At 41.2% G+C, this 19,544-nt stretch overlaps 1 protein-coding gene across 2 annotated transcripts in view; it reads left to right on the top strand.

The window, feature by feature from the left end:
• Positions 1 to 19,544, top strand: part of EXOC4 (exocyst complex component 4) — an 812,900-nt gene that overhangs the window by 630,276 nt on the left and 163,080 nt on the right. For both annotated transcript variants that reach the window (XM_012806281.2, XM_003791609.3), the window contains exon 12: positions 9,205 to 9,341. In XM_012806281.2, coding sequence (XP_012661735.1) covers positions 9,205 to 9,341 — 137 coding nt within the window. The remainder of the gene's footprint in view (positions 1 to 9,204; positions 9,342 to 19,544) is intronic.

Here is a 19,544-nt window from a genome sequence, read left to right as displayed (position 1 = left end):
CAAGTAGCTGGGACCACAGGCGCCCACCACAACGCCCGGCTATTTTTTTTTGGTTGCAGCCATCATTGTTGTTTGGCGGGCCCGGGCTGGATTCGAACCCGCCACCTTGGATGTACATGGCTGGCGCCTTAGCCACTTGAGCCACAGGCACTGAGCCAATGCTAGATTTTTGAGTATCATAAACTAGCTGTGTCTCTTTGATAGCCCCTTCAAACATTGTTATGTTTCTTTTTTAAACCCTAGAAGTAGGCTGAGTAATAAGGATTCCTTTCAGCTCAGCTCTAGAATTAAGACTGCAGTCTCCCCTCCTGAATCCTGCCTTGCTTCTCTCCAGCTGCAGGAGAAAGCCCCCAGGCTGCCTGTCACCCAGGCAGGGCACAGCTGCTTCCTTGATCCAGTCCCTCCTTTCTCCCTGATTCATCAACAGAAATCCCCACGTCCAGCCACACTCGTCTCCTGTTTGCTACATGACACCAGCTCATTTCTTATTCCCAGCCTTTGCCTGCACCTTTTCTCTTGCCTGGTATAGCTTGCCTCTACCTCTCCACGTAGCACACCCACCAACCTCCAGAGCCCCTGGCAGGCTCCCCCACCTTTTTAAATTCATCTTACAAGAACAGCTGCAATGCCCTGCATTGTCTTCGGCACTTCTTTCCACCTTGGAAGATCACACGTTTCCTGTTCTTACAGAAGTTATTCCAACTATGTTATCATCACCCCCAGAAAAAAGAGCCCATGCTTTGTCCCAAGAACATTGCTTAGCACAAAAGAAGAATTAATACAATAGCTGGCAATGTTGATACACTTCTTAATCCTCCTAACACATAGCACTTTCTATTTTGCTGAATAAGAATCTTAAAGTGATTTTGAAGTGTTTCTGTAAGTGTGTGTTTGCGGGTGTGGATGTGTGTGTGAAGATATTTCTTACAAGCGCTAATGCTCACCTATTCTTTGTTGTAGTTTCACTCTCTGGGTTCCATTATATATCAATAACTAAGCCATAGAGTTAAATAGGTTTGAAATGTATAAGTCAACCAATATTTCTTTATTACCTAATATTAGCTAGGGAAAGAAAAATGGCCCCTGGGATCACACAGGCTAATTAAGCACAAAAGTTGTAAATTTCTTTCCCGCCATCCTGCTATTATGTTTTATTTTGTTTTGAATATGAAGTCAATCACACACACACCTCCCGATAAACCTCATAAAAAGCCAACTGTTCTTGTAAGCTGAATTAGGACAAATTTTATTCAACCATAAATGATTGTCTATCTAAAATGTTTAAAAATGTATTACTGATAATTTACATCACATACATTTCTCTTGTTTTTAATTGACAAATTTTATAATCACTTAGGTAAATTCTAAAGGGATATGGTTTTTCTGATTCTTCAAAATTTGACTTTATATTTTTTTGCTTAATCCTTTTTTAAAATTTTATCTAACTCTTTAGCCTGACAAATAGAGCCTGAGAATGTTTTTCCTTGTTTGTTATTCAAGTATATTTGTCTTTTCTGAACAGTGGAACTTTTGGAAATTATCTTCCTCTACTTGAAGTGAGTCATCAAGTGATTGGTAACATCAAATTGGATTAATTTGTTGCATTTCCTTGCTAGAAAAGAGGACAAGAGGGATATTCAAAATGTGTGGGTTCCCTGTATGTCCATGTATTTTTATAAAAGGACCTCCATGATCTGGCTTCTGACCGTCTCTCTGAGTCCTCCACCTGATCACAGAGACACATTTGCACATGTGAGTGCTGATACTCTCTCTCTCTCTCTCTCACACACACACACAAACGCACGCACCCACATGCACACTCTGCCCCTTCACCCCAGACATGTAGACCCACTTATGTTCCCTACATCTCATGCTGTTTCATGTTCGTGCTTCTTCATCTTCCTGAAGTGCTTTTCTCTGATCTTTGTACACCCTATTTATCTTTTAGGACTTGGTCCAGCTATGAACTCTTCTTTCTCCGTACTCTTTTCTGCCTCCCACCCCATCCAATTAACTGTTTATTACTCTGTGTCTTGACTGTACAGGGCACAGATGTCCATCGTAGGGCCTGTGGCGTGTCATTGTCCTTATTTGTGAGCTTTTTTTGCTTCTTCTTCCTAACATCTAGGATTGTTGGGGGGCAGAAAGCTTAGCTTATCTGGCTTTGTATTTCCTACAGTTAGCCTAGTTTTGGTCACAGAGAATATATTTACTTAATAAATATTGATCTATTTAATCAATTAATTAAGTTCCCTAGCTCTCCTCACCAGTTCTCATCTGGTACTCAGTCCTAGTTTTGCCAATGATACTGCTGTATCTTTACATTCAAAAAAATATAACACAGGTGAAAACGTTGTAACAGAATATCTATATACTTACAAGTGGTATGCTTAAACGCTTCCAAAAGAGTGCCTACTGTATAATGGTTGGCCATAAATTCATTGTGAGGTATAACATACATCTGTATAACCACAGCCAGTTGTTCTTCCCAGTCAATATCATCCCCCCCACCAGCAAAAGTAACCAGTAATCTGACTTTTCTCACTGTAGATTAACTTTGCCTAACCTTGAGCGTCACATAAATGGAATCAAACAGTATTTTTGACTGGCTGCGTCCAGTGCTATGTCTGTGATATTGATAGTCATCTGTGTGAATTCTTGTGGGCACGGCCAGTTTATTCTTTCTCATTTGGTAGGATCTCTTTGTACGAATACGTCACAATTTTGTTTTTCCATTCTATTGTTGATGGAAATTTGAGTTATTTCCAGTTTGGGGCTTGGATGTAGGTTCCGTTTGAGGACCAAACACCTGAGCATAGCATCAGATCTGCCTTTCGTTCTTTGTACTCTTTCCTATGATAGGTGATGAATTGAGCTTAACATAGGACATACTTGACTTTGCCCATTCAGTTAAGAAAGATTTATTGAGTGCCTCTTATGTGTTAGGTTCCATATAACTGTTCCTACTGATCTTGTATATCAGTGGGGAAGTCAGACCCTAAACAAGGAATTACATTATGTTAAATGGTATAACAAAGAAATAAAAGATATTCTAGGAAGACCTGATCTGGTGTGGAGGTTATGTGACGTCATCCTGTGCAAAGGACATTCCAGGTAAGATCTGAAAGGCAAGGAAAAGTACTCCAGGAAAGAAGGACAAGGGACAGAGCATTGTAGCCAAATGCATGGTCCTGAAATGGTAGTGAAGACTTGAAAGACATCTGAGTCATGGAGAGGTACGAGGAGAACAGTAGGAGATGTGGCTGGAAGGGTAGACATTGAAGAATGGGGGTCCTGGTTCAGTAAAGACATTTTAGCTGGCAAGAAATATGATGAGGTATAACTTTAAAATTTTCTTTTAATATTAACCTTACAAATTTTAAAGTACACAAACCTTAAGTGTAAAGAACTTCCACGTATGTGTTCACTCATGCAACAGCTACCCAATCAGCGGTTTTCCATCACAAGGTTCCCTCCTTCTCAGTCGGGACCCACCCCTCCATGGGGAGCCACCAGTCTGACTTCTATCACCAGAGATTTCTGTTGCCTGTTTTTGAACCACAATCATAAGGAAATCATACAGTTTTTGCATCTGCCCCCTCCACTCGGCACGAGCTCTGTGGATGTGCCGAGTTGCCACGAGTTGCAGCGGTTCATCTTCTCCGTTACTCTGTAGTACTCCATCGTATGAATATACCACAGTTCATCTGCCCACTCTGGGGATGGCCATGAGAACTGCTCTCTTGTGGCTACTATAAATAAAACTGTTAATGTTTATGTTCATGTCTTTTGATGGGCACGAGCTCCCCTTTCTTTGGGAGACAGAACTTTGTAAAAGAAGCTCGCTCAGCTTGCAGGATGGAGGATGGTTTGGAGGAGAGCGGAAGTGCTTATTCCACAGGCACCAACTCCTGGACGTGTAGCCTTTTACAAGCTGTCTTAGTAAAGACAGACCCACTTAGTAAAGGAGCAGACCCACTCAGAACTTTTTAAACATCACACAGATCAAAACATAGATTAAAAAGTGGGAAGCAGATTTCCTTTTGGCTTCCGTTGTCACTGTCATTGTTGTTCTTATTGCTGTTGTTTACAGCTAACGATAACTTACAGCTGGTAGTAACTGGAAAGACAAGGTGGCCTGAGAGGTTTTACTGAATTGTTGTTGAATATGCCCCAATAAACAGAGCTGTTATTGTCATCATCAAACACTCGTGAAGCCCCCTCGTTTCACAGCTGCTTGTGTCTCTGTGTGTCATGGTGATGGAGGAATGTGTCTGAAATGATGGATACATTTCTCTGACCATTTTTCTTTCCAGTTCTTCCTAAAGCAGTTTCCCAGAAGCTTAGATTCGTTGCAGCATCTCTGAACCATCCCTTCTCAGGAGCTAAAACAGAACACATACAGAGTTTGCATTCTCCAAACTAAAGTTGGTTTCATTTTTCTTAATTGAAAATTTACTTAGACATGGTAAAACTTTAAAATTAGCACCTTTATTTATGTGTATGTAGATTGTGACTATAGAAAATAACACGATCAAACTAAATTAGGAGTATTTTTGTCAAAATATCTAAAATAAAACCTTTAACCTAGGGTGACCAGACGTTCCGCTTTTGAACAATTTGTCCCGCGTCCCAGGGTGTTTTTAAAAAATCCCAGTTTTTGGAAAGAATGCACGAACGGGCGGGAGAACAGGAAGGGAATATATGATTTTCAGCTGCCATGTGGCTATTCTGCCAGAATATGAGTTTTATATTATTTTTGTTAATTTTATAATGTTAAACTGTAATAATAACAAATAATTGTTGAGAAGTGATTATCGAGAACTGCTTATCAAAGTTTGCATTGTTGTCAGGCCCTGCCCTGCCCCATCCCCTGCCCCCCACCCCACCCCCCAGCCATGTTGTCCCACTTTACAAATGTTAAAATCTGGTCACCCTACTTTAACCACAATAAACATTCAGCCCTTAGAATGTGGGGATTAAGAAACAGTGATGGAGGGATTTAGAGGCTGTGGTCTGACTTCACCTTACCAAATCAGGCTTTGACCCACCACAGCACATTACAATTACATTCTAAATCTGTCTTTTCACTCAAATCTGAATGTGTCATGTATGTGCATTAATCCATTGAATAACTATTGAATGTGTACCTGCAGTATGCCAGCTACCTTACTAGAGGTTAGAGAAATGAAGGTACAGTTTATGCTCACAATGAAATTTACAGTCTAGTGGAGAATACAGCCAAGTGAGCCAGTGATTACCACATCCCATTTAGAAACTGGCCCCAAATTATTTAACCAGTGTATCTGCTGCACACCGCCACCCTGCCAGCCTAGTGAGCTTCTTTTAGAAAGTTCTCTCTCCCTCAGAAAGGGGTGCTCATGCCCATCAAAAGACGTGAGCATAACTGCTCCTAACAGTTATATTTGTAACAGCCAGAAAAAAAATTTTTTCAGGTTCATCAACATAAATTGGGGTATATTCTTACAGTAGAATACTGCAGAGTAACGAAAAAGAAGAACTGTTACATGTGACAACCGGTAAAGAAGGCAGGGCATTTAAATCAGAGCAGGTAACCTTGGAGCTGACTGTGAAGGACAAGAGGCGTGAGCCAGGAAGAGCACTCCAGCACAGAGGCGGGAATGAGTCTGGTGCAGGCAAGAAACCACTAGTGATTTAGTGTGGTTGGGGCATGGGGTGGCCAGGTCAGTGGAGCTGGACTGAAGGTCAGAGAGGCAGACCTGGTGTTTAGAAAAGGGCATGGACCAAGAGGAGACCTGCTTCTCACCCTGTTCCTACCAGTACTTATCTGGTGTCACTGGGCTCATAGTCCTCATCAGTAAAGCCAGACAGCTGGGGAGAGTCATTCCCAAAGCATATTCTGGAAACATTATTCCAGTAGATGTGAGGAAATGGGCTATGAAAATTGTTTTCTTTACTCCAATAGTTAGGGAAAGACTGAACACTACATTGGCTTTTTAAGAGTTATGATGACTCTTAAATTTTAGTTTTCTTTAAAACTTCACATTCTCTAGATTATATGAACTCAGAGTGAATTTTCTATCTCATTGTACAGAGCCCCATTTTAGCAAACAATTGACTACATCTCAAATGTCCAGTCGCCTTTATTTACTCACTTATTAAACTTTTCAAAGTGCAGAGCCAAATAATTGGTTTGTATACACCCACTTTTTACTTTAGATTACTAGTATCCTGTAGTAAACTTTAATGATTGATTTTTCATAACTGTGGCTTTTTTTTTTTTAATTTTATCAGCTTGTCCTGGGATTTTTTTTCCCCCTTTACTTATTTTTCATGTCATGCTCAGACTGTATTACCTGGTAGTAAGTTGCAAGAAAACTGAATTGAATTGTTTCTCAACGAGCATCAATCATTTGTGAGTTGTTTAATAGAAATCCTGAATAAAACAAGGGTTTTGCCTCTCATGAAGTTATTATATTCAACATTGGCAAGCCCCAAAATTAATAAGTCAATAAATCATTTGTGTTGCTAAAGAGTTCAAATAAATAAAAACAAGATTGACCTTATTAGAAAGTCACTATTTTCAACATTTATTTGTCGGAGCCACTGATTGGGAAATTATCATAAATTCTTTAAAAATGGCAACTTTTTTCTCCTGTAAAAATGCCCATCATTTGGCAAACTACAGTGTCCTTTTTCTTGAAGAGAATATAGTGATTGATTGTCCAGCGCGCTACCATGACAAGGCAAATGAACCAAATAGCTGGAAAATTGTGTGTAGTCAGATAGCCTCATGTAGAGTCTGTGTCAAGCACGACCATTAGAATTAACCCATGGCATCCCAATCATTCCCTGCTGGTCCTTCCTGTCCATCCCCCAAACCTTGACCTCCAGTGGACACAGAGAGGTGTTTGCAGTGACCCCTTTCCTTCCAAATGAGCAGTGTCATCAATACAGACCAAACCTAACCCAGCCAAGGAAATTTCACGATGCAGTGATAACCGTGTTTAACATCCCTCACATAGATGGCATCCAGAGATTTGCTTCTGCCTATTAACATCATCGGTCTTGATTCTTTCATTAGTAGTATTGCCCTGAAGATCCTGAGACATTATAAACAAGTGAGGAAAGGGAATAATGGGAGATGGACAAAAAGCCAGGAATGCTTCCCCCTCTTGAGAAGTTGACAGTACATTCAGGAAGAGCGGCCACTTTCCTTTGAGGAAAGTTCCAAAGTATTCCCCCAATGTAAAAGTACCAGCGCACAAATTGAATACGTGAGTCACGAGGGCCAATAGAGTAAAGGGGCCATCAAATTGCCCTCGGTTATTAGAGGACTAAATGGAGTCACGAAAATGGAAGGGGCTGCCCACACCTACCCCAGAGATGGTCGTCAACAGTGTAATTGGGGATAGACCCGGGCCCTTTCTCCCAGTAGTCTGATTGATTTCCCAGTGCCCATCTTCCCTGTACTGTTTCAGATTTTTAAACTAGCGTTGTTGGGATGGCTGAGCTCCTCTCTCCTTTATTAATTGCTGTCCACATGCTGTAGGATATCCTGTGTTCAGAATCAGGATGAGGATTTTAAATTCCTCTTAGCATGGCAGAATCAATTCCTGTCACTCACAGGCAAATAACAGAGGAATGGGATTATGGATCAGGGTGAAGCTGCAGTGCTTTAATCTTAAAATCAATACAGAAAAGGAAGTTGAACTTGTGGGGATTCTGTAGAGATTGTAATTTGGCTTCCTATGAGCTTGCCTCACAGAATATCTCTGCTCTTTCCTTTTCACCTTGTGATAACTGGGAATGAGGGAGAGGAGAGGAAGGGAAGGGGAGAGATGAGAAACTTCCACGACCAGATCATCTTGAATAAGCACGCAGTGTAATTCAAGCTAATCCTCCATTGTGTTGAGAAAAAGCTAAATGCTTTTATCCATTCTTTTTATTAAAATAAAAACAGCCCAAACCCTATAGCTCATAATCTGTGTAAAGCATAATAAAATGCCTTTGATCCCTTCATTGTTTACAGTCAGACTGGAGAACTATTTCTTTGCTGTTTTCCTTTTATGGCTACCCCGACCGCAGCCTATGTAATTTTATATAAATACAAATGCAACAAACGAGTTATTGACCAAAACTTCCAAGCTGCTAAGCATCTGAGTAATTAATATTTACTCCAGTGTAAGCCCGCTTGCTGCTTTTGAAAGAGGCATGAACTAATGGTTTAAACAACTCAGACTTTTCTTAATCAAAGATTTGGAATTTACTGAACATGCCTCTTTGGGGGCATAATGCTGACTTGCTGCTCGGCACTATCAGTCTCTAGTCTTAAGGAAGGGCTTACCCTCCTTCCCTTTGTATGTTTCTTTAATTTGGTTGTAAAATACGTCTGAGTGTATTGGGCCCTGCTTTTACAGTGGAGTCAACAGTGCGCGTTACTGTGATCTCATGAGAAAACAGCTGGGCTGCCGGGCCAGAGAACCCTGGCGTAGCTCTGAGGCAGGATGGTGTAGTGAGAGGAGCAAAGCTGGGCCCTTGCTTGGTTTCCTTTTTTTCCCCTAAACCTGTTTTGTTGTCTTAAACTGGGGAAGATGATCGGGTCCGCCTGACAGGTAGGGGTGTTAGGAAGATGAAATATAGTATGTAGCGTGCTTAGCTCTGTACCTTGCCCTTGAAAGATGTCTAGAAATGTTCATGATTATCATGATTATTATGTGAGCCTCAAGTGAGATGACGTCTGCCCTGTATGTGAAAACATCCTACAGGCTGTAAAACACAATACAAATGTTAGTTGTTGTCCTTAACAGATTGATGGTTTTGAAACTTTTAAAGTAAATCAAGGAAGGCTTTTTCTTTTGTGCTGCCTGTCACCGGCTCTTAATCTCAAAGAGCCCCAGAGGTGATAAATCAGGCTCCCACTGAATATGCATTTTCTTTCTTAAAAGGCACAGAAATACATTGTGCTAGCCCAGAGTTCTGTGAAATCAATTGGAAAATCCCTAGCTCTGGTCCTTCCAGAGAAAACATTCTCAGGTCTTTGGAAGACCGACGCTGTGTATTATACTTACTGTTTTGTTTTTAGTCCACATTTTTAAATGTCACGTCTTTCTGGGAAAGCCCAAGTGCCTTAAATTACTGCATGATTCCAGGTGTCCTTCCTTGTCCTGCACGTTGCTTGGGTACAGAATCTCACGTCTGCCCTCTGGGGTTCCTTTGCAGAGTACGGTCATCGTGGAGAAGACAGCGCAAGACCTCCTGAACCTGATGCGAGACCTGAGCGCGTACTCGGACCAGTTCCTCAGCATGGTGTGCGTGAAGCTGGAGGAGTACAAGGACACCTGCGCCGCGGCCTACAGGTGGGGGCTCTGCCGGGCGCTGAGCAAACTCAGTCCCTGGAGAACCCAGCAGTCGTTCTGACTGGTGAAATTGCCTTCATAGCCTAACTGTACCATTGTAGAAAAGGATCTTCCCTGAGTTTGTCAAGGGGCCTGATGAGAACCTGCACCCCAGGTGTGATCTCTTAGTCTCCTGTGTGGTCAGACCAGCAGAGGTGATGAGAGGGATGAAGGGATGGAGCCACTGAGGATGGCCGTTGGGTAGCTCAGATGAGGGCCAGCCTTTATTTTCACAATAGTCTAGGATCATAAGATTTGTCCACCTCAAAGATTAATTCCAGATCTGGATTAGTTCATCTTGTGGTTGCAAAGATCCTTAGAGTACAACCTATAGTATTTCTTTGTAATTCTTTTTTTTTTTTCTCTGTAATTCTTACCAATATGTTCCGCCTCATGTTTGATCTCAGATTTCCTCTTGTCACAAAGGGACAGTTATGTCTGTTTTTAACATCAGTGAGAAGGAAAAACCATTGTTGTCAACTTGAAAATCATTACTTATACCTCTGATTTCTTTGAGTCCAAAAATCTCTCCGGGCTTGTGGAAAAGATCATAGCACTTCTCATAGAAAGCTAATAATAGGCATAATTTATGGTCCGGTTGACAAGACATGAAACAATTAGAGAAGAAAAGAATGGATAGTAAAATGCTAAATTATATGTGATGTACAATTAAGGGTAGATAGGTAAAGCACAGTATATAATTAGGTGCTACTCACATGATACAGATCATAAGGGCAGAGGGAATAAAACACGAGAGAGAAAGGATGGTTGCATCAGGAATAATTTAGCAAAAAGTGAGATACAAATTATGCCAAAAGTGAGATGAAATTTATAGAGACAGAATAAGTGCATGGTAGGGGCGCAGAGAAGGCACTAAGATAGTGGCCTAATATTTGGAGGAGAGGAGGAGAAGAGATTTGACTGAGGCAGAGCCCCTAATAGGTTGTAGGAGAGAATATTGAACAGAAAGAGTAAGACCAACCAACTAGGGGTCTTCGAAACGGAGACTTGGGCATTTTGATATTGAGGGGTACATAAGAAATTATTATAAACAAGTCAGGAGCCATGTTTAGGGAAGATCAATCTGGCAGAGGAATGCAACACAGATTAAAGCTCAACCTGCCTCATTCTAGCAATAAGTGGTAATTATCCTGAGTCCCACGGACCAATTAAAAAAAAGAAACCCAACCACCTCACTGAGGTGTGCTGCTTTTTTGTTCAACAATTATTTATCCAAAATTATACTCTGCCTAGGTTAAACTGATACATATCATTCATAATGTTAAAATAATTGTGTACTAAATAATTATACTGATAATTCAAATTCAAAAAGTTGAACTTTATGAAATTTTTATGATAAAATTTAAATTTCTTGGATGTTAATTCATACAAGTAATTTTTTATAAAATAAACTACAATACAATAATAAATAAAATAGCTTCAAGCGTAGAAGTATATTTCATTAAGATAAAATTCAGTGAAGAAAAAATAATTCAAAGAGAAAAAATACAACTGAAACTTTATATTCTTTGAACAATGCCTCCCCACCCTGCTCCAACCACCTGCAGCTCCTAGTAACCCCTATTCCTGTCTCATTCTGTGGGTTTAACCTTTTTTTAGATTCCACATGTGAGATCGTACAATATTTTCTTTCCGTGTCTGGCCATTAGATACATTTAAACTAGTGTTTTAAAGTGTCAAACTTGATGATATGCCAAAAGTTATATTTTTTGAAACCATTTAAACTCAAACTCATCCTGAAACAAATTAAATGTCAACTTAAAAAGAATGTAATTTTTCAAAATTATGTTAAGGGATACACAAATAACAACTGTAAAAACCACTGCTCTGAGTTAGCTGCCTAAGATTGGAATTTCTGGGCCATAGTGTGGTTGTTTCAGCTTTACAAAACCAAACTCACAGCAGTTGTACTAATGTTTCATCTACCAAATGAGAATTGAATAACATTTGAAATATTAAAGTTTTAAAATTAAAAAATTAAGATATTTTTAAATAATTGTATTTTAACATTACATTGTAAATTTACTTTTATGTTTAACTCCCACTAAATTTAATGTTCTTTCTTTCCTTCCCTCCTTTCCTTCTTTCCTTCCATTTTTTTTCTTTTTTTTCTTTGTGAGACAGGCCTCAAGCTGTCGCCCTCGATAGAGTGCTATGGCATCACAGCTCACAGCAATCTCTAACTCCTGGGCTCAAGCGAGTCTACTGCCTCCACCTCCCAAGTAGCTGAGACCACAGGCGCCCGCCACAACGCCTGGTTAATTTTTGGTTGCAGCCGTCATTGTTGTTTGGTGGGCCTGGGTGGATTCGAACCCACCAGCTCGGGTATATGTGGCTGGCGCCTTAGCCACTTGAGCCACAGTCACCGAACCTCCTTTCATTTTTTTAAGACAAGCATGCCCTCTTTCTCTTATACATCTGGTTATAGGCACCCAATAATTTGTCACAAGTAGCAATGTTGATGAATAATTATAATGGAGATGTTACATAATTCGAACATGATAAGGCACAGTTCACTCTAGAATCTTAAACCCAAGGGTGGCCATTTATAAAATGTTGCTGATGTCATTTTGAAAGAAAATGTCTAAGTTCCTGTAGCTTGGCACCTTTTTGTCATAGGTGGTCTTTTCCTTGTCATTTATGATCCTGCCTCTCTACACAGCAAGTGACTGGAAGCAACGGCATCGACAAGGCAGACTGGTCATTGTTGAACAGGTCCCATCTGGAAACTCTCCCTTATTTTGAAATGATATTCTCCTATGCATTGGACATAGTCTTTTTTCTAGAGTCATCTAAAACAATTTAATCCTTATATATGAAAGTTCTCATCTGCAGAATATAGCTTTCAGGGTCCGTTTAATCTTTATTTTTGCCCCTAGTCCAAACATTCTCCATTTCTGGTATATCCTGGGTCTGCAAACCAGCCCCGTCATCTTTCTCCATTGCCCATTAGCTTGGCAGTATCCATCTTAAAAAGGAACTGTGCTCAGTGCTCCAGATGTGCTCAGGGTATTTTAGCAGAAGGATCACTGTCCTCGTGCTGGGCACAGTGCTGCTTATTACCTGTGTCATTACATTGGGCAGGTATTTACTGAGCCTCTACCAAGCCTCTGTGAGTGTGTGCAGATAAGGAAGTTGATTCTACCTTTAGTGAGTTTACATTCTTGGTAAAGAATAAAGAGCAATACAGGACAAGGAAATAGAATGTGTCTATCCACAGCTTTACTTCATGACAGAAAATATGGTAAGATCAGTAAAGATGCTTATCTGCGGGAGGAGGAAATCACTAAGGAGAACAGGAAAGTCTTGCTGAGTGATGTGAACTAGGCTTTGTGAAGAATGAGGTGGATTTAGACAGATGGGCTTGAGGGGAAGGACGGAACCAAAACAAGAACAAGTGATGAGTGTTTGGACATTAGACAGAAAAACTGGGGCCAAACTGGAAGATCTTGGACGTCCAGCTCAGGAAACTTAATGTTTTTAATAAACCCAGTGGTGAGGAACCCCTGAAGCCGTGTAAGTAGGGAACACTTGTGCTTTGGTGAGACTGGAGAAGCAGGGGAGGGGAGGTAGAGATGAGAGAAACATCAAGTGCCTGAATTAGGAGGGAGGCAAGGAAAATGGAGGGGAAGGGGTAAATCACAAGCATTGCAGAGGAAAAGTTTGTAAGACTTGCCCCCTGGTTGGCCGAATGGAGGCAAGGACATATAAGAAGAAATACTGGCTGAAATTAGCATTCTCTTTTCTATGCTGTTAGTTGTTGCGTGTGATGTGTGTGTGTGTGTGTGTGTGTGTTGCTAAATGTAAATTCAAGAGCTAGCATTTACCCATTAAATGTAATGTTATTTTTAACTCATCATTTCAGTCTATTGAGATATTCTTGAATCTTTATTCTGTCATAAAAAAAAAAAAAAATGAAATCTTAGCTGGCTCGGTGCCTGTCGCACAGTGGTTAAAGCGTCAGTCACATACACCAAGGCCAGAGGGTTCAAACCCGGCTCGGGCCAGCTAAACACCAATGGCAACTGCAGCAGAAAAATAGCTGGGCATTGTTGTGGCAGGCGCCTATAGTCTCAGCTACTTGGAAGGCGAGGCAAGAGAATTGCTTAAGCCCAAGAGTTTGAGGTTGCTGTGAACTGTGACTCCACGGACTCTACCCAAGGTGGCATAGTGAGACTCTGTCTCAAAAAAAAAAAAAGAAAAAGAAAAAGAAAAACCTTAGCTATTCCTCCAAATTCCATGTCATTCTCAATTTTATAAGCAGTCTTTAGTTTGTGTTTTATGTTTGTTATTTTAAATGTATTCAACAGGACAGTGCTCAGTCGAGAACGTGGGGGTGTTCCTCTTGAAACTTCCTTTTAGAGTATCTGTGTTACTTACTAGTTAATGAGTTGGTATGTTTTTCTAGAAACTAAGAACCTGGGCTTTAGCTCAAGAGCAGGCCCTGCAGCTAAAGTTTGAATTCCAGCCTTTCTACTTACTAGTTATATGACCTTGAACAGCTATTCAGCCTCTCTGCCTATTTTCCTTATCTGCAAAAGGGGATAATAATAGTCTTTTTCTCAAAGGGTCATTCCATAAATGTCAATCTTTTGGAACTATTTTTAACAAAATAATGTGCTCTCTAAAACATGATTACCATGTTTTACCAGTAGCATAGCCATTGATTATGAAGTAGTACCTAATGTATATAATTGTATGTGCTAAACTAATTTTTTCCCTAAATATTAAGGGAATACAAATGTTTTAGCTTATATGGATCGCTTTTGTAATTCTTAAGTTCCAGCTAAAGGTGTGCCCATCGCCCAAACAGTGGGTTTTTGCCTCTCCTCTCCCCCGGTTGGTTTCCACTGAGTTTTATTTCCCTGTGTTCATACTGTGTACTCATCAGTTTGTTCCAATATAATAGTGAGTACATGGGGTATCTGTTTCTCCATTCTTGAGATACTTCACTTAGGAGAATGGTCTGCAGTTTTGATAATGACAGTGAAGGTGATGATGACAATTGCCTTTACCATTTCCCATGACAGTATTTTCTATATTTCATCATCTGCTCCCTAAGAGCCTTCATTAGATGCCTTGCTGGTATCTTTCCAGTCTTGACCCTTCTAATGCAGCCAACCCTCCCTCATGTCTCCCTAAGATGAGCGTGGACAAACCAGCTGTGGACAGCACTAGGCATTTGTTCAGGTGTCCTCCCAGCCCTTTACTCTTAGGACTCCCTTCTCCCTGCTGAACCATTCCTTAAAGATTCTCATTTTGGGGTAGCTTTCAGATGCACTTTGGAAAAAACCAAGAGCCAAACTACCTACTTCTTCATTTAAGTCAGTTAGGAAAGGAAAAAGTCGTGTGACTTGTTCTTTTTGTGAGATCTTCCTAGTTCCAGTGAATACCAGTGCCTAATTGTCCACAAACTATCATTAATTGTCTGTTCAGAATTTTCCTTTTAATTCCCAATTCTGTGCATTTCTGTAATCTCCCTTCTTTTTCTTTATGAGCATCAGGGTTTTACTGCTAGTCATTCTTCCTTGGGTGTTGGGATAGCTTCAAGATTGTCAGCAGTGGTTCTGTGATTCCAGGCTTTGAATTATCTCAATCCTTCCATATTTTTGCCAAAATTTGTTATACCTGTCAGGATATTCTTTAATCTCAGTAACTATTAACATAATCAAGCACTCCATCCTTAAAGCAGCTCATTCCTTTGGTTTCCAGGATTTCATTTATTCAACAAGTGTTCACTGAGTGCTCCTCAAGAGTTTGTAGAGATAGCAGTGAACCAAACAGATTGAATATCTGTATTCATGAGGTTTGCATTCTATTAGGGATTGGGACAGGAGAGATAGACAATAAGTAAATATAGCAGATAAACATATAAGGAATATTAGAAGATAATTAGTAATAGGGAATAAAGAAATGGAGTAAGGTAGATAGACTGAAAAGCATGGACGAGGAGGTTGCAATTTTAAATAGGGTGCCCTGGGGAGGCCCTGTTGAGTTGATGAAAGTGTGGAAGGAGTTGAAAGAGTTTGACTGCTCTCTGATGGCAAAGGCCCTCCGGCAGGATTCTGCAGGACACCTTTAGGAACAACGGGGAAGCCAGCATGGAGTAATGTGAACAAGGAGGAGGATTTAAGTGGATGGCCTAGAAGAAACAGAAGGCCAGGCCATGGGGGGGCCTTGCAGGACACTCTAAGGATGTTAAGTTCTGCTTGGGGAGAAATGGAAGCCGTTTCAGGGATTATGGCTAGGAACAGCATGATCTTACATACATTTTAAAATGTGAGTACTGAAAATAGGCTCTAGAGGGACAAGGATAGAAGCAAGGAGACCAGCTAAGGACTGGTTTATTAATCAGGTACAAAATGAAGACAGCATACACTGTCAGTAGCAGCAATGGTAAGAACTGTTGAATTCTAAGTGTATGTTGGAGGGACAGCCAACAGAGTTCTCTGCCAGATCAGAGTAAGGGTATGAGAGAAAGAAAGATGTCCAAAATTACTTTTAGAATTTGTGTGTGTGTGTGTGCAGTTTTTGGCCGGGGCTGTATTTGGACCTGCCACCTCCCGTATATGGGGCCGACACCCTCCTCCTTTGAGCCACAGGCACCGCCCTACTCTTGGGATTTTCTTATCTGAGCAGTGAAAAGATGAAGTTGCCAGGTATTGAGATGGAGGACATTGTAGATTTGGGGGCAAGCCATTCAGCATTTAAGTTTATACTATTAGACAACTATTAAATAGCTTCCTGGAGATATGGAATGGGTAGTTGGATACATGCATCAAAAGGAGAGAGGTCCGGCTTGGAAACAGATGCCTGGCAGCCATTGAACCATGCGACTAACTGAAATCTCCCTGGAGGAGATTTCCCACCTCCCAAGGATCATACATATGACAGAGAAGAGGACAGTAAGACATTTCTAAGAGGAGGAGAAGCCAGCAAAGCACACTGAGAAGCTACCACCAGGACAGTGGGAGGAGGATCAAGAGAGTGTGATGTCATGGAAACCTAGTGAGGCGATGGAGGAGGCGTCTCAGGAGTCAATGCTGTTCTTGGGTCAGCATTAGAACTCAGCATGGACTGTGTGAGCCTTCAGCAGGTGGAGGCTGTAGGTGACTGTCACAGGAACTGCTTCTATGCAGTAGTAGGGGTGAAAACCAGACTGGCAAGGACTTACAGGCGAAACTGGGAGTAGAGGAATTATAAATATAGACAAAACTTTAACAGTGAGTTTCGCTGTGAAAGAGAACAGAGAGATGAAGTAGTAGTTGAAGTGAGGCCACATGAAGGAAGCATTTTTGTTGTTGTTTTGTTATTTTAAATATTATTTAAAACATTTAGCATAATAAGTGCATATTTGAATTGGGAGAAAATTATTTGGGAAAGACGGAGATTTGTTGATGTGGGAGAGATAGGGGAAAATTCCTGAAACTGAGTTTTGGCTGGGTGAGAAGGGTGGGAATCTAACGCACAAGGCAGGTGATTGCTTTTAGGCAGGAACCTGATGGTTTGCTCACAGGGTCTGTCCTTCCTATGGGAATTGAGCTATTTCTCTGCCGTTTGTCTCTCACCATTTTGTCCCAATAGCAAACTGTATCTCCCTGGGACCACTTCTTCTGAAACATAGCAATTCCTTTTGACTCTTTGACAAACTGTACTCACCAAGTGTCTCTTGATTCCTTCTCCCAAGAGATCATATCGCTTTGGTATCCCTCCTGGCCATAGTCTACGAAATGGCGTCCACTTACTGGTAGGCTTTGTCAGATCTTAGGGGATTATCTGAGAGTGATTTTCATGGTTGCTGCATTAAAGGCGTCAGTTGAATTTATTTCAGGACTGGGGAAAGGAATTCTGTGAGGCTTAGGAGGGGGAATAAATGGAAAGTCATCTTTAAAGTTGTTATACAACAATGCACACTCACATGTGCGCACAGACAATATATATGACCCCATGGTGTGCGTTGCGTGTTTCCTGTTACCAAGGAAGCCCAAGCTGTATGGGCTTAGAGAGAAAGTGTTTTCTTATCGCATGGATCTGAAGATGCCAAGTGTCCTTACTTCCTCTCTTCCCATTTATACCCTCCCCCAGATTGGCACCTGCTGAGGAGTAATTAGGGCAGTCCTAATTTGGACAGCCAAATTCTGATTACACTGAGAGGAAAACAGGAAATGTTCTAGTTTCGCTGCCAGCAAATGACTGACTTAAATAGAAAGCCATATACAATTCAAATGATCCAAAATGGTCTAACACTGGGGAAGGAGGAAGGGAGCAGGAAAACATTGCAATCTGATTTTTTCCCATGTGATCCTCAGCAGATAATTCTCCCAGAAATGATGGAATCCATAAACTCACAATGCCCTCTGCTGTGAGTTGGCCTGTTTTCCAAGTTTACCCTGAAAACCCCAGCAGCCGCTGGGAGTTCAGAGATCTGAGCGAAGGTCAAAAACATCTCACCTTCCTGTGAGCGCCTCCCTCTGGAGAGGAAGATGGTACTGTCTGCACAGAATGATGTCATGTTACATGCTTTGGTTAAAGAGAGGTTCCCTAAAAGGGAAATGAGGGCTACAAGTCTCTTCCTTAGTTAGCCACACCCCTTGGGGCTTAAAGGCAAACTCAGCTGTGAATTCTCTGCTGTGCTGCCTTAGCAATCAGGCAGTCAGCCCGTTAGCCTGCTACTTCCAGGCTGAGCACTTGTCTCCCCTTGCTTTCCCTCTTTGTCCTGAGACACAACCAGCAGCATATGTGTCCCAAAATAGTAACTTACAGACTGGAAATCACAGTTTTCTGAAGTTTCTGTCTGTTGCAATTTCGCATCAATTCATTAATCAATTTTTTTACCCAAGGGTGGGAGGTGAAGGGGGCTGTCTGCATTGTGCTGAGCTTCGAAGAGAATACAAACAAACCCTCTTCTGGTAGCGGCTCCACTGATACAAGACGCAAGCATGTTATTGTTAGGGGAGGCATAACCATCCTCAAGGACACCTTTCACCACTTCCTCATAGAGGAGCTAGAACTCATGCTAGAACATGAAGAAAAAGTCCGATAGGATACGCTTGCAATTGCTTGTGGTAGAAATCAGTTCTGGCACAAGGCTGGGCACCTTGCTGACCCTTGATGTATTTGTTGAATAGTAAGGAAATTTGTGCCAGATTGGACAGGCTGAGCAAGCAGTGGGCTGTCTAGATGGACGGGATGTGTAAGGGGAAGGTCAAGAGATCAGAGTGACTAGAATGGACCATGTGGTTGGGTAGGAATGACAAGAAAGGGGAATTTTTAAAACCTCCCGTAAGTATTAAGTAAAAAATCATAGGTTTTACTAAAGAGGTTGGCACAATCAAAGTGGTGTTTTAAAAGACTTCGCTGGCCCCATTTTGCTAAATAGCAGACTGGACAACAGAGGCTGTGGGCTCATGAAGCCTTCAGGTTTTCTGTGTGGCCAGAGGCCAGGGTTCTGTAGGGATAAGAGCTCGCTTTGCAGCCTTTCTCAACCTAACTAACTCTGAACCTCAGAACAGCCAAGGTCATACACCAGGGAAACCCCTCACACGCAAACTCCGTCCAAGTTTGTACTATGCATTCTGATCTGTCCCTCACAGCTCTGTTGTGTCCCCTGATATGTTCATTTTATTAAATATTGAATAGGTGCAAAAGAGCATCATAAAATATGTACAGCATCTGTTTCATGGAGGGCATTCAGCAAGTGAACTTTTATTATGTGCTCCTTTAATTTATTAAAGATGACTGTTCTGGTAGCGCAATTTAAATTTCTTATGTATTATTTCATTATTGGTTTATATGCCTTTCTCTGTCTCAGACATTGTTTTTCAACTTTGGGCTTACCTCAGAGTAATTAGGGATACTTCAAAACACATGCTGGGTTTCCCACACTAGGGCCACTGACATTCTGGGCCAAGGCAATCATAGATTGAAAATATCCCCAAAGTGATTCTTATGTATGTTACTGGTTAGAAATCACTGGTCTGAACTCTCAACTTCTAGAAATAAATTACTATGTGTTTTTGCACATAATTATCTCAGATATCTAGCATGGTGTCTCTCCATAGACCTTTCCCTCTGACTAACTGATCAAGGGGATCAAGGAAAGTGACTTCACTTCCAGACGTGTCAGCTGCCCTTCCAGCCAGA

Source organism: Otolemur garnettii, unplaced genomic scaffold, assembly GCF_000181295.1.
Source record: "Otolemur garnettii isolate 467f Iridium unplaced genomic scaffold, OtoGar3 scaffold00049, whole genome shotgun sequence".
Classification (NCBI taxonomy): domain Eukaryota; kingdom Metazoa; phylum Chordata; class Mammalia; order Primates; family Galagidae; genus Otolemur; species Otolemur garnettii.
The sequence above is the reverse complement of the archived record's forward strand: the minus strand, read 5'-3'. Positions and strand labels throughout refer to the sequence as shown.